Below are 15,648 nucleotides of genomic sequence, written 5' to 3'. Positions count from 1 at the left end.
CCTCATTTGCCAGTAACAAAATATGATAATTGGTTTTTTACCCTTTTATCTGGCAACAAAACTGACACTTTTTTTTACAAGGAGTCATGTTTGCATTGACAACAATACCTGCAGTCGGAATGCAAACAAAAAACACAATTCTGATAATGTATGCACTATCCTTGAAATTGATTGGTCCACACCCGAGACAGCTTTCTTTAGAGCCTAGTCTCACATGGTGTTGGACCAGATGACGCCAAAAGACGCACAAGGACAGTGCATACATTATCAGAGTTGTGTTTTTGTTTGCATTCCGACCGCAGGTATTGTGGTCAATGCAAACATGACTCCTTGTAAAAAAAGTGTCAGTTTTGTTGCCAGATAAAAGGGTAAAAAACCAATTATCAAACTCAGTACATTTGAGAACCTGGTTTAATCACGGACTCCTGAAATCTGCATTTGAACCCAGAATCTCAGCGGCGCCAGTTCAGCACCCTGACATCCGAGTCACTCGGTTATCGAAAAATTAAATTAATGAAAAGCCGATAGTTGCAAAATAAAATATATCTACCTTCTGGGCAGCAGAGGGATGTTGCAGCAATATACATCGTTGTAATACGCTCCCAATGTCTCTTACGTAGCGATAAGCGTGGTGAAGTATGGTCAAACAAACCCACGCGACCCGCAAGGCGCTAAGGAGGCCCTCATCCAGCAGTGGAGTGAAAAAAGTAATGGGCGTGTACATGTATGATAGCAGAACATATTCTCGTAGAAAGCAGCACAGGAAGTAGGTTGTGACGTGCGGTACCCCCTCGCACGTGTGTAAGCTTTCTCCGGGCACTGCAATTTTCTCTGCACACGCATACCCACTCAAGTAGCTGGCCAGATATTCCTCCACGAACACTCCTTTACAGAATCAACTCCACCCAATTCACTGTAGAAGTCATCTCAAGATTCCATGAATAACTGCACACGTTGGCAAATTCTGCACTTCTGCCCGTATCAAGACCGCACAATGCCACCCTTTGTCGAATTGAAATCACTCGGAGGGGGGTGGTGGTAAATACTCAACAAATACGGGGAATTTTAAGAGCATTTACAGAGGCGTGTTTGTCTCCGTTTTAATAAATACCACATCTTGGGGAATATAGCGTGTAAAATCGTGACTTGTCGCATGGGTATCTATGTACTGTATTTTTTGTTTTCCAAAATTACTGCGTCAACTTGTATAGACTCATTCGCGTGTAATTTAAACAAGGAAAGTGTAAAGCAATCACGCACGAGAACGACACTGCCACGTATCTAATCGTTGTGGACATGTTCAGTCGTTTGTTCGTCTACTGCTGGATGGAGACCTCCCCACGCCGTACGGGTGTCATGGGGAGGGATCGTGAGACCAAAACTCCACGATGCTATTCGGTGCGCGTTTGGTGAAGGCGGGGGAGCATAGCATTGGAACATCGTACCGTACAACAACCCATCTTGCTGTACTGCCCATCACGAAGAACCCGCAGCAGACGACGACACGTGTTCGGCGGTTCACGGTGCTCACCCAACCCCTCCTGGCACTGTCCAGGCTAGAACCTGCTTAGCTTCGGGTGATTTGGTGTAATGTCGACACGTTGCACGGTTGGCTACGTGCGGTGCGAAAGAAGTGCATCGCACAGACAATATGCGGCAATTTACAACGTAGTAAGCTTTTGCGACCAATATCCATACTCTTGGTGTTTTGGGTTAGATCGCGTAAATATATAAATGTGTCGTTAAACCCGCCGCCACCTGACACAGCCAACTAGTAAGGGTTGTCACGTAAACAGAACGTGGCCAATTCGTCACTAGTACAGCACTAGTGTGTAGTGTAGTGTATAGTGTAGTGTATAGTGTAGAGTGTAGTGTATAGTGTAGTGTATAGTGTAGTGTACTAGTACAGCACACCGGTGTGTTGGAGAGCCAAGCCACAACATTTACAGTCTGAGTACGACGTTTCGCCAGTAATTACAACTAGCATCATCAGGCGAGAGCCAGATTTGTGTAGACAACATACGGCATGATGTTTGCGATGTACGTTCACATGTCCTAGACATTGATACAGTATAACACTGCTTATGCAGTGTCGTGCGGTCTATCGTCTACACATAGTCGTGCATACACACACACACGGATTATACCATACACCGTAGTTTCGGAATAAATCGTAAAAACAATATGCGATAATGGCACTCATGAATGGTTTAGCCAAAAATACCTTAATCCAGTACCCGCTTGAAAAAATCTTCAAAATGAGTCAGCCTTTCCACGATCAAGAGGGCATCATTAATGTCATGCATTTAGCCTAATCTTATACATAGGTCATTATCAACTGCACTACTTGCCTGCATACACGTGCTGTATTGTGTGTACAACACGCGATCTGTGAACGAATATTCATTCACTATACGGAGGGGTGGTAGCGTCGTGGTTCGTGTAAATTCGCTACGAACGCGGCTACCCAAATTACACCCCCCATACACGGCCAACACCAGCGGTGCGTGATATCTGCATCGGTCCTAGACCCGAGCACTGGCAAGCTTAGTGAGGTATGGCCTTCATCCAGCAGTGGAGACAAACACAGGTTTGCATTCTCTCTTCATGTACATCAACAAGGGCACGTGGTCGTGTGAGAGACAACTCGTTGGTCGACAACACGTGCTTGTGTCTTTGTTGTAACACGTGTCGTCTTCGCACGTGTAGCAGTGGCAGTGGTATTGCACTACCTGCTGCGGGTATAGCCACCGCCGCACTCAACACCAGCACTGACGGGGAACGCCTCCTCCTCAAGGCCACGGGGAGGGAAGAAAGGATGGGAGGCAGGGCAGGGATGAAGGAGGGAATGATTTGGGGGGGGGGGAGTGCCTCTGCTGAGTGGTTACCCGCGGCTGCTGGGGCAGCCTCCGCAATCGGCGAATTCGCTCTCCCTGCAGACGCACCGCGACTAAGCCACCAGCGTCACAAGCCGTGGGCTCACACGCGTGTCTCCTCGCCGTGTGCCACGCGACCAGGTGTCGCTCACCTGCGCATATCATCGCACGCCTGCCTCGTCACGTGGATGGATTAACTGGGGATTTGTGGTGGCGAGGGCAGAGAAAGGATAGAGAGTGGGGCAGCTCGAGCGAGTGGAGCCGGTGTAGGGACATCAGCGGATGATGATGATGATGATGGCGGGGATGATGAAGATGATGCCCGTGGTGCTGGTGATGGTGCTGCTGCTCGGGTGGTCTCCTGCGGCTGTCGCTTGCCCCAGCCGCTGCTTGTGCTTTCGCACCACGGTGAGGTGCATGCACCTCCAACTGGACACGGTGCCTCGTGTGGACCCACGCACCACCATCCTGTGAGTACAACACGTGCACACACACACACGCGCGCACGCACACGCCTGTGTCACTGACTCACTGAGCCCCAGTCCCACAGCCACTGAGCCACGTACCAACGGAGTCACCGTGAGCCACCATCACCCACACTCACTCGTAGAAGCACGTGGAGACAATTCCGAATATGGGAGGTTTGGGAGCAAGCAGCCATTTCGTATTGACGGTGAAGAAAAGTCAGTGGGCTTGGGCAGGACACATCGATAGACGTGGTCAGATGGTCCAGTGGTCGAGAGGTATGAACGAGAGCCAATGGAGAGAGCACATCCAAGAGGATCGAAGTGGATCGCAGATGCTCACCGGATTACGGTGAGAGATCACGACGGCTTGGGGAGGTCTTCATCCAGCAGTAGATGGATAATTGCTGCTGCTCATCAACTAGCCAGGGAAGGCGCATGTTGAATAGCCGAAGGGGTCGTGACTTAATTGGGCAGGAACCGATTCCTCCCTACCCCATCCCTCACTGTTCGTAAGCTGCGAGGGAAGTTTAAATTCCTTCCGTCTCGTTTGTTCCCACGCCCACAACTGCGAGTCCAACTCGGAGTGAGGAGAAGTCACTCCCCGCCTCTGCGACAACTACACTCTCCTTTTTTTGTCTTCTTGGTTCTTTCGGTAAAGTCACGTAGAAGGGAAATAATAAAAGAATACAAATAAAACATAATAAAATAAAATAATTTTATGGGAAATAATAAAAGAATACAAATAAAACATAATAAAATAAAATAATTTTATGTTTTATTTTTATTATTTTATTATTTCCCTTCTACGTGACTTTACCCAAAGAACCAAGAAGAGGAATCCCTGCAGTCACGAACGCTTTAAATCGAAACTACACTCTCATTCTCTGCTCCTTAAATGCATTCATTAGCCAAACTTTTTGATTTGTGGAAGTTACATTCAAGCTTACGAGGTTGGGGAAAACGATGATGATGATGCGGTGATATTGTTTCCGGTCTTAAATGTGGCATTCGTTTTGTTTTAATTTTACGTTTTAAGTTGTTTTTTTACCGGCGTAAACAACGTGAATTTGAGAAGAATGTGTGGGGTGAGCTGACTTCCTCTGGTTGACCGTGACCCCCCCTCCCACCCAGGGCGTGTTCCGGTGGCCAGCGATCGGTCATTTCGAACCTCGACCCGCGCTGTTGCTTCTGTGTTGTTGCATGGCGCAGTGCCTATGAACTTCTTTCGCACCGTACGTTGCAAACCGCGCTTAATCGGAGGTTGCGGTGGAAGGACAGCGAACTGAAAAAAACAAGCAGGTTCTAAAGAAATTAGTTTTCAACTTGGTATAGTGTATAGTAGTGTATAGTAGTGTATCGTAGTGTATTACAGTGTATAGTCTATATGTATGTTGGACTTCTTTTGCACCGTACGTAGCCAACCGTGCTTATGGGAGGTGTAGGGAAGGACAACAAACTAAAATGCCACGATGCCTTCCCCTATTCCACTTTTCTTGACGGACAATTCAATGTCTCTAATTTGTGGGTGTTCTCTGATTCATGTTGTTATTATTCCTACTACGATTGCTTAGTCAGGAAAGCCTCACCGAGTCTCAAGACTCTTTGTCGTGAGCGTCTTGCCAAGCAAGCTGTCGCAGGAGGCAATGTTTCTGTTATGTGAAATCACAATGTGAGTAATTTGTATGCAATCGTTGTTGCATTGGGTTGTTTGGCCAATGGCAGTTTCGTATAAAGTTGGTTCTGTCGATACTGTAAAGGGAGGAAAGCAGAGAACCCTGAGGAAACCCAAGCAGAACAAGAGGAGGCCATACGAACTGCACGTAAGGCACCCACAAGAGGAATCCAACCTAGGCCATGTGACACGCTGCTGCCCGAGTGGTCCTCTTTTCATCTCCGGGTGTCATTTCAAACACGAACCTCTCCGCACGCTTTTTTGCACATTTCTCAGCTTGTTCTAGCTTTGTCAATGTCCATGTTTCGGATCGATTTGCCACAGTAGGTAACACGCGCAATCATTCAAACTCTTATTTTTTTCACACTTTGGAATGTTACATGCCCCCCCCCTCGGCTTACCAAGCTGCACTGACCAGCAGCGCAGTGACCACTAGCCAACCCCCTTGACCAACACACATGGGGAGGATTTCATCTCGCAGTGGAGTGACAAGGGGTTGTCATTTATCACTGTCATACATTTTAATCTGTTTTCAAACGAAGCTGGTTCCCAGAACCCATGTCTACAGCATTTATCATGAGTCTCTAAACGATTCTGCCTTTTAAGTTTCATAAGCCCGCTATAAATCTAGCTTGCCAAATTGTGTCTTGAATTTCCACGTTACTTCAAATTAAAAAGGCTAATCTGCCCTCGGCTTTAAAATGGCTTTTACAGCTTGAAAAATAAGGGATTAATCTTGGCTCGGAAGGATGTATTATGTGCCGATATTAACTTACAGCAATTACGATTAAACGCTTTCAGTTTTTTTAGTGTTATTTTTTCGCTAGCTATGGACAAAAGGCAGTGTATCCACAGTGTTCCTCACTGTACAATCATAATACTGTACAGCTCTTGTTCTCAATCCGCTACTGGATGAAGGCTTCCCCTTCGCGCAAGTGTCGTTCGTGTGGGTTGTTGGGCCATGCTAAATAAACCACGCTGGTCAGTGCGGGTTAGTGACCCGGGAACGGTTCAGATAAACATTCCTGCGGAGGGAGCTGGTAGGAACGTTGGGTTGCTCGGTCAATGGCCAGGGTCAACGGCGGCGTGGTGTATTCCGCAAATATGGCCGACTGCGAGGGCGGGCACAAGCTGGTGTGAGTAGGTTAAACGTTGAGTTTTATAAGGGCACCACGGGGTGACCAGCCCCTCCCCACCCAGCTCCACCCCTCACCCAGCCCCACCCTCCCCGCCCAGCCCCTCCCCACCCTCCCCACCCAGCCCCTCCCCACCCTCCCCTCCCCACCCAGCCCCTCCCTCCCTACCCAGCTCCTCCCTGCACGACAGACACAATAATCCCATGTGGGCTGGTGTCACCAGTAGGTTCTTACCAGTATCAAGTGACACAGATGTTAGCATTAGCCAGGAATCGAGCTCTGGCTAATGGGGTTCATAACCGTACTGCACTGACCACGTTGTCACCACTCCCCACTTCTAACACGTGAATTACATTCTCATGAGTAAATATTCGTCTCATTTCTAAAATAATTCCATTGTCTCATTAATCGCAATGGACACGTTACATGTGGGAGGTAGTACAGAAAGTAGGTTGCTGATAGCTTGTAAGTGGACGTTTAAAAAACAAGTATATCCGTGTATGCATGCTCACGTTTCTTCCCACTGGCAGAAATATTCGGTAATGAGCTCACAAAAAAAACATATCGCAGTAGGCTCTCCAGAAACGAAAAGAGTCCTGGAGGCTTCTCTGGGTAAATAATTATTTTATGGTAAAACATGCAACATCTATTAGCCTGACTGATTTTCCGTTTTGGCCCATGACACAATGTTCCTGCTAATGTTATGTAGCACTCTACAGTTTCCAATCTGCTCATCGGAGCGGGCTTGTGGGCCGCCAGGGATATTTGTTGTCGTGTGTGTTGTGTGTACAGAACAGAGCACACGTAGAAGAAGTAAGTCATTCCCTCTTCTGTTCGCAGAGCGTGAGCTGCCGCACGCGTTAGGGCTGTCAGCATCCAACTCCGTGCACAATCTCGAGTCCTAAGGCTGACAATTAAAAACGATATATATATCTGAAGGAAACCAAACCTGCCAGAATTTGAAATTATACGCCGTATTAGCCCGTTGACTTTATACTGTGGCACGGAAATACACGGCACGTAATGAGCCAAGTCCAGGCAGACCACTCTGCGCATTGACTTTGGCGACGTTATCGTTAAACAAACACGCGGTTTGCCGCGTCGGAGTCGTATACTCGGACCCTTCATATTTGGCAGCACAAATGGCAAGCGGCATGTGGACCGGGGTTCGTCCGTAACCGATGTTCGCCGGAATTCTGGTGTTCGCCGGGAACCCTTCCCGAGGGAGAGGCGAACACAAAGATTACCCGTATAGCCTTAACAGACTGTAGGGGCAAGTGCTGTTAGCGAGCACCTATGAAGGCCGGAACGGTACACGAGGGGGTGGGTGGCCAGCACCACGCCCGACCGCCTTTGTCTCCCTAGTGGCGATGTTTACACACCGCACCAGGTACTCATTTGAGGCTGAATCGACCTAGGGGAGGCCCAGGAGCGGTTCAGATAATCGCCACTGGTGTTGGCCGTGAGCGGGAATCGAACTCGGGTCGCCAGGTTCATAGCGCAGCGCGCTAACCGCTACACACAGACACAAACCTGCCACCCCCATCATCAGAGCTTCTCATGTTTGCTTTCGATTAAAAGCGCTGCTGAGCACAGTACCGCCGAAACCTCCCATCAAAGAAATGTAACCTATTGTGTCAAGGTGGAAATTCTATGGAATTAAACGTTCGAACGTGTTAGCAATGGTACGGGATCCTCTAGCCAAAGCTATGCGGCGGTGGTTTATGAGAAAGAAAAAAATGCGTGTTTATACTGCCCTGTATACACAAACGCTCCGTTGCGTTACGTAATAATGTTTGTGTAAACAGAGTTGACACTCGTAAGCTGTTACTAGGCACAGAAATATCATCCAGTTTTCAAGCAATGCCCCTTTATACGTCGTGCAAGCTGAAGTGGCCGCTTGTTAGGGATTTCACGATTGTCTTTTCCTACGAAAGGGGACACACGAAAGAGAGCTGCCTTCGCCCGGACAAGACGCATGAGATGGACGCGCGAGATTTGAGCCCTCAATCTGTCAGCGCACCGCCGCTCCTCCTCCGAGCGCTCTCTGACACGGCCGGAAGGGAGTTGTAGGTTGTAGGCGAGCGGCGAAGATGAGACGCTCCCTTGAGGCTTCGCCGCTGTCACTGTGGCACGAGCGGTCCGAGTCGGAGGAGGCTTTTCCGTCCTGTATTTCATTTCCAAACAGATCAGCCCCTCTGCGCATGTTTGTTTCTGATGTTTCCCTGGGAACGCAAAGCCTCCCTCCCTCCCCCACCACCACCACGTCCAAGCGATGACTCGCTTATTGGAGCTATAAATGACACAGGAAAATAAAATCACACGCCGCCACATTATGGTTTAATCAAGCCGTGCGGATGTCTCTGGATCATCTAAGATCTGCGCTGCCCAACTGCACCGCACATGTTCGGGGTCTCGTCCTCTCATTGAACGCCGTGGGTTTTCTGAAAGCCGCTCGGGTATAATCTTTTACAAGTTTTTTTTTTACTTTTAAGGAGTTTTGCCTGTTTTTATGTTACTCCGCTGCGACTGCCAGATGGAAGAAATGTGTGCGCGATTTCAGATCGAATATGCCAGGACGGGATGTACCCATAACTTTATAAATAAATAAGTTGTCCTTTTTATTAAACAAGGAAGTCATCTCTGAGTCCAAACTGGGGTTTTTTTTTGGGTCCTGGGGGGTCACACATTGGGACATTTCGGTTAATTCCTTAGTGATTGAATTTCCATGTGGGGTGAAGGTGGAGTGATCAGAGAAACCTCATGCACACTAGGGCGATGCTGCCCGCAATTACATAACAACATCGGTCAGATCATGGGACCTCCTTTGCCAGTACCAAAATATACTAATAAGGTTTTTCCCCTTTTTTTGGCAACAAAATTGACATATTTTGCAAGGCATCATGCTTACATTAACCACAATACTTGCATTCAAATGCAGTGCGTTGTCTTTGAGCTGTGCGCCTTTTGGCGTCATCTGGTCGAACACCATATGAGACTAGGCTCCAAAGAAAGCTGTCTCTGGTGTGGACCAATCAGTTTCAAAGACAATGCATAAATTATCAGAGTAGTGTTTTTTGTTTGCATTTGACTGCAGGTATTGTGGTTAATGTAAGCATGATGCCTTGCAAAAGGTGTCAGTTTTGTTGCCAGAAAAAGGGGAAAAACCTTATTAGAACATCGGTCAGTTAAAGCTGTTTGCTGCATTGCCATTACAGGAATCGATTAGCATTTAGGTGCCATGTTCATGTTGGTCCATTGTAATGCACAAGCATGTAGATCAACTTATTTTACAGATACATTTGGCAAGTGCTCTGAAAATCAGGGTTTTAGTTGAAAATGCATGGATATAGACCTGTTCGCAAATAAATATAAAATGTATTACAGCATTTTATAATAATAATCAAACATTCAGAGGCCGAACATTGAGTTGGGCTGGAAGCAAAGACACCGCAAGACAATCGGCACACGGCTCGACTTTGGCGAAAGTTATCCGTGTCGCTTGGTACACGCGCGTGCGTGCACTTGAATGCTTGTGTGTGTGTGTGTCGCCTCTGTGGGGAGCGGTGGCGTAGCAGTTAGCGCGCTGCGCTACGAACCCGGCGACCAACACCAGTGATGTTTATTTGAACCGGTACCTGGGCCTCCCCGAGGTCGACTCAGCCTCAAATGAGTATCTGGTGCGGTGCGTAAACATCGCCACTGGGGAGACAAAGGCGGTCGAGCGTGGTGCTGACCACCCACCCCCTCGTGTACCGTTCCGTCCTTCATAGGTGCTACTAGCGAACAGCACTTGCCCCTACAGTCTGTTAAGGCTATACGGGGGATCTTTGTCTTTGTGCAGAGAGTGGAATTGCTGTGTTTAGAATACTGGTTGAGAATCCAGCGACCTGTGTTTAGATTCCTGGTTAACATCAGTGGCCTCTTCTAGGTCAACTCAGGCTGAAATTACTATCTTGTGTAGTGTGTAGACATCGACAACGTTGCCGAACCTACACCACCCCCCCTCCCCCCCTTGTGTGCTGTTCCGGCTTCAATAAATGCTCGCTGACTGCACTTGGCCCCAAGAGTCTGCAAACCGCGTTACGGGAGATGTGTGTGTCTGTGTGTGTCTGTGTGTGCGTGCCTGTTTTCATTGGCCACAGGTCGGCCGTGTGCTGCACACACGGCACGAGTGGGAGTTCACGTTTTATATCGGTCGACGCTGGTAACTTGAGATGTGGATTTTATGTTGGTTTTGTGGGTCCCCTTCGAACGAAACGATGGCATGCCAAGAGCGAAGATTTACGCCCACGTTTCGCTGCACATCATTCAAACTGCGAGCGTGCGTTTGTTTGTACGAACTATACCTGGCACCAGTTATTTTCTTCATCATCATCGTAAGATTTGAACTTTCACCTTCATTTGCCAGACAAATAGCTTCGTTTCTCATCAGGCGAGAGACTCTACGTCTCTATCTCACGTGCACGTGCTGAAACGGAAATGAAGACGTGTCTTAATGTACAATGATCATTCAGTGATTATTGGGGAGGAGCTGAGCCGAGTGCACCGCACTGTGAACCTGGCGACATGAATATTCTTAGGGTTTTTCGGTAAAGTCACGTAGGGAAAAATAAATAAGCAATAAAAATAAATATGAAAAAAATAAATAAAAATAAATAATAAAAATTTATATTAAATAATACATATTAAATAATAATAAAAATAAATATTAAAATTAATATGAATAGTAATAGAAATAAAACATTCAATCACGACGTTTCGGAGGCAACACAAGCTTCCTTCATCAGGTGTAAAAAGGCACAGCAAAATGACTGTAGTGAGAGTTATTTGTGATGGGACATTATTATATTGGGTGGAGGAGCCAGGGAGGACGGGTGCAGGGTGGGTGGGGGAGGGTGGAGCCAGGCGACATGAAGAAGAACTCCCGGTGTGGCTAACGCCGGTGGCGAGTGGCATGTCGCTTGGCTCGAGGGAGACGGCTGCTGTCGCTCGGTGGACACGGCGCAGGCTCCGGCAGCAGATCGCGCTCGTCCCCGTGACACGGGGATCAAACACATCACTCGAGACGCCAAGAGCGGTTTATGCAAATGCCCTCTCGCAAGAGGTCACACACATTTGGCGCAGCGGTCCTTCGCTGACTCTCCGCGATGAGCGTGTGAGTGATATGCGAACGGATACTGGGCACCCTCTACACCCTGACTTGCTTCATTTGAAGTATGGTCAACAGAACACATCTTACTGAGAAGACACGTTGCGTCATTCATCCAGCAGTGGATTTACAGAGGGAAGTAAGTCGTCGTCGTTGTTATGACGTTGGCTATTTTCAGAGAGAATAAATCGAGACCAGGAGTCTCGATTTCAAGGGTGACCCAGGGCCTCACATGTACACATACAGAACCAGAACGAAGTTGATCAATTGAGCAGTGCAGTCGTAAAACCTCAAACCATCACGCTGAGTTTCAAGTTAATGTTTTGTTCAACCAGGCGACATCTCAAGAGACAAGGATGAGTCTCATTTGCAAGCGTCACCTGCGTCACCAAAAGAAATGACAAAAGCGATGCAAATAAAACAAGGTGCAAGCAACGAAAAATAAATCTCGCCGAGGGCTTCATTTGGTGTCGCAAGGGTTCATCCCGCACCTCCGATTAGCACGGGTTGGCCACGTACGGTGCGAAAGAAGTTCAACGTACAAGGGGTTGTCACTGCCCACTGGGGGAGGGAGGCTGACCTCACGAGACCACCACCCTTTCTCACAAAGGGGTTTGTGGATCTCCTTGTGTTCTGAGAACACCACTTGGGGGTGGGGGGTGCACAGAGGTTGCGTTGCGTCCACCTCAGCCAACACCGGTGACGATTATCTGAACCGGTACCTGGGCCTCCCCTAGGTAGACTCAGTCTCAAATGAGTACCTGGTGCAGTGTGTAAAAACATCGCCACTAGGGAGACAAAGGCGGCCGGGCGTGGTTCTGGCCACCCACCCCCCTCGTGCGCTCGCTAACAGCACTTGCCCCAACAGTCTGTTAAGTTCATAATCACCGTTTTTGGGTTTAGATCGCGTTATTTATAAATGTGTCGTAACCCTCCACCACCCGACACGGCCAATCAGTAAAAAAGTGTCACGTTGACAAAAGACAAATAGTTCACTGCTTTAGCCCACCGGTGTGTTGAAGCGTGAAACCACAACATTTACAATTTGAGTACGACGTTTCGCTGGTAATTGCATCCAGCATCATCGGGCAATTCTATTGTGGGAGGGCTGTTTATTGATAGTGGGGGGAGCGGTCGTGTGCTGGAGTCACGGTTAGCGCGCGGTGCGTTACGAACCCGGCGAGCCGAGTTCGATTCCCGTTCACGGTCATCACCGGTGACGGATTAAATTTCGATCTAAAGCTTTCGTGACTGCAGGGATTCATCTTCTTTGGTTCTTTCGGTAAAGTCACGTAGATAGAAAAAATGAAGTTAATAAAATAATAAAACTACGACGTTTCGATCGCCATCATCCTCCTGATGATGACGATCATCCTGATGCCGAACGCTTGTATTGTGATCGAAACGTCTCAGTTGATTTCATTAACTTTTATTTTTTTCCATGTACGTGACTTTACCGAAAGAAACATAGATTAGGAGTCTGTTAAATGCCACACGGGGGATATTTTTCTCTTCGGCGGATTATTGTCGGTGGCTCCGAGTGACGAATCGCAGAGGCGCGTGAGAGCGAGGTGGGGTGGGTGGGGTGAGGGCCACTCTTGACCGCCTGCAAGACTCCGAATCTTTCATCGGCGGCCACACAAACCTCGTAAAATCAACGAAAACGTGTAACGAGGTCCCACTTTCACGGAGGAACCCGCGGAGGGTGGAGGTCTCTAAGGCATCGCGTCCCGTGCCCCCCCCACCCCCCCCGTGGCAATGAATCGGCACGGCTTGCGAGAAATCTCGTGGGAAACTACCGGTGACAAACAGCTGGAAACAAACAGGGTGGGTGGGGGGGTCAGCATTGCTTAGCGGTACTGTACAACATTTGAGGCTGCTTCAAAAAAATTGCACCGAGAACCGGGGAAGAACGTCGCTGTAGTTGTAAAATGATTTTTAAATTTTTTTATTTGTTTTAGCCGGTAGGCATTTCTACCAGCACTTGAAAATAAAACTGCACAAAGAGGCCACGAAGGGACAACCCTCGCGCATCTCCGGAGAGCGCGGTTGGCTACGTACGGTGCGAAAGAAGTTCAACATACACACGGTACATGCGAGGGTAGCGGAGAGCTTCCTCGATTCACGCTCTGAGGTGGGCGAGTGAAACAAAAACACAAACATCCCCACAGCCCCCCCCCCAGGGGTAGGGCTTAGATTCAACTGGAGCTGTCCAGGGCTGAGCTCCGGAAAATATATCCCTACGCCCCGAGAGGAGGCGCAAGGGGGGTGGGTGTCGACCAGAAATTATTCTGTGGGTTCATCTTCTTGGTTCTTTCGTTAAAGTCACGTAGAATAGAAGATAATAAAACAATAAACATTAAAATAATTCTCACGACGTTTCGGCCACAACGCAAGCAGCCGTCTTCAGATGGAGAACAGGTCTGTCGATAATAATAAAAATAAACCATAATAAATGATTTATTTTATTATGTGTGCTTTATTATTTTATTATTTCCATTAAAAGAAAATAATTATTTTATTATGTTTTATTTTTATTATTTTATTATTTCCATTCTACGTGACTTTACCGAAAGAACCAAGAAGATGAATCCCTGCAGTCACGAAAGCTTTACATCGAAATATTCCATGGGTGTCACGGTGTTGAGATGTTAACTACCTCGCCTGGTATGGAGGAGGTTGTGGGTTCGATCCCGATCCCGATCCAGACCCCGACGCCTGTTGTATATTTGGGGTTTGGATTTTCTTCGGGCCCTCCGATTTTTTCCTCCAAATTTATAAACATTTCGTGAAGAACATTTGGCTGCTGTAAATGTGCACATGATGATGGGCCACTTCGTTGGGCTATCATATGTGGCCAGGTCGCTTCTGAAAAATAGTTTTATAGCTCAGGGGGCCTTACCTGGTAAAAAAATATATAGTTTAGTTGAATAGTTTGATAAGCCATGAGTTAATTAAGGGCCTTCTTGCGTGCAGCGAGCTTTGACGATTTAGAGTCATTTTCCATCACCCGCGCCTTGTTTGTTCGCCCTCGCCTCTGAAAACGAAACAACGGGGACAGGTGAGGTGCAGACAGTGCCTGATTAAGCCAGAGCGGGGCCTGTAGCATAATAAAGGGGCACTAAATTAACAGAAAAAAACACAAATATTAAAACACAAATTTGTAACTTGCACAGTAAAATAATTGCATTTTTTTATTTGCTATACAGCCAGATAAGACGACAAATCGCTAACCTTAAACACTCGGTCGTTCATAAAAGTTGGAGGGCAGTATAGTACTATAGTAATAGAGCAAGTGCAGAATCACTGCACCGGAATTGATAGCTCGGAAGCATTTAGCGCGGGGCCCTTGAAAGTGCAGGGCCCGTAGCTACTACATATGTAGCTACTACATATGTAGCTACTACATATGTAGCTACTACATATGTAGCTACTACATATGTAGCTACTACATATGTAGCTACTACATATGTAGCTACTACATATGTAGCTACTACATATGTAGCTACTACATGTGTAGCTACTACATGTGTAGCTACTACATATGTAGCTACTTTTGCTACGAGGATAATCCGGCACTGGGTATCGAGCGGGAGGGCTTTCTCTGACACACTCACTCACTCACACACTCACACACTCACTCACTCACACACTCACACACTCACTCATACACTCACTCACACACTCACTCACACACTCACACACTCATACACTCATACACTCACTCACACACTCACTCACACACTCATACACTCACTCACACACACACTCACTCACACACTCACACACTCACTCACTCACACACTCACACACTCACTCATACACTCACTCACACACTCACTCACTCACACACTCACCCACTCATACACTCATACACTCACTCACACAATCACTCACACACTCATACACTCACTCACACACTCACTCACTCACACACTCACACACTCACTCACTCACTCACACACTCACATACTCACTCATACACTCACTCACACACTCACTCACACACTCACTCATACACTCACTCACACACTCACTCATACACTCACTCACACACTCACTCACTCACACACTCACACACTCATACACTCATACACTCACTCACACACTCACTCACACAATCATACACTCACTCACACACTCACTCACACACTCACACACTCACTCACACACTCACACACTCACACACTCACTCATACACTCACACACTCACTCACTCACACACTCACTCACTGACACACTCACTCACACCCTCACACACTCACACACTCACTCACACACTCACTCATACACTCACTCACACACTCACTCACACACTCACTCACTCCCACACTCACTCACTCAT

The 15,648-nt window shown here is 47.5% G+C and overlaps 1 protein-coding gene across 1 annotated transcript in view; it reads left to right on the top strand.

The window, feature by feature from the left end:
• The first annotated feature begins 2,904 nt into the window (after positions 1 to 2,904).
• The window catches only part of LOC144935809 (peroxidasin homolog), an 88,808-nt gene continuing 76,064 nt past the window's right edge, over positions 2,905 to 15,648 (top strand). Inside the window, exon 1 of the mRNA XM_078862584.1 lies at positions 2,905 to 3,346. Coding sequence (XP_078718710.1) covers positions 3,159 to 3,346 — 188 coding nt within the window. The 5' untranslated portion in view covers positions 2,905 to 3,158. The remainder of the gene's footprint in view (positions 3,347 to 15,648) is intronic.

Source organism: Lampetra fluviatilis, chromosome 14 (assembly GCF_964198595.1).
Source record: "Lampetra fluviatilis chromosome 14, kcLamFluv1.1, whole genome shotgun sequence".
Lineage (NCBI taxonomy): Eukaryota > Metazoa > Chordata > Hyperoartia > Petromyzontiformes > Petromyzontidae > Lampetra > Lampetra fluviatilis.
This window is presented reverse-complemented; position numbering and strand designations above follow the sequence as displayed.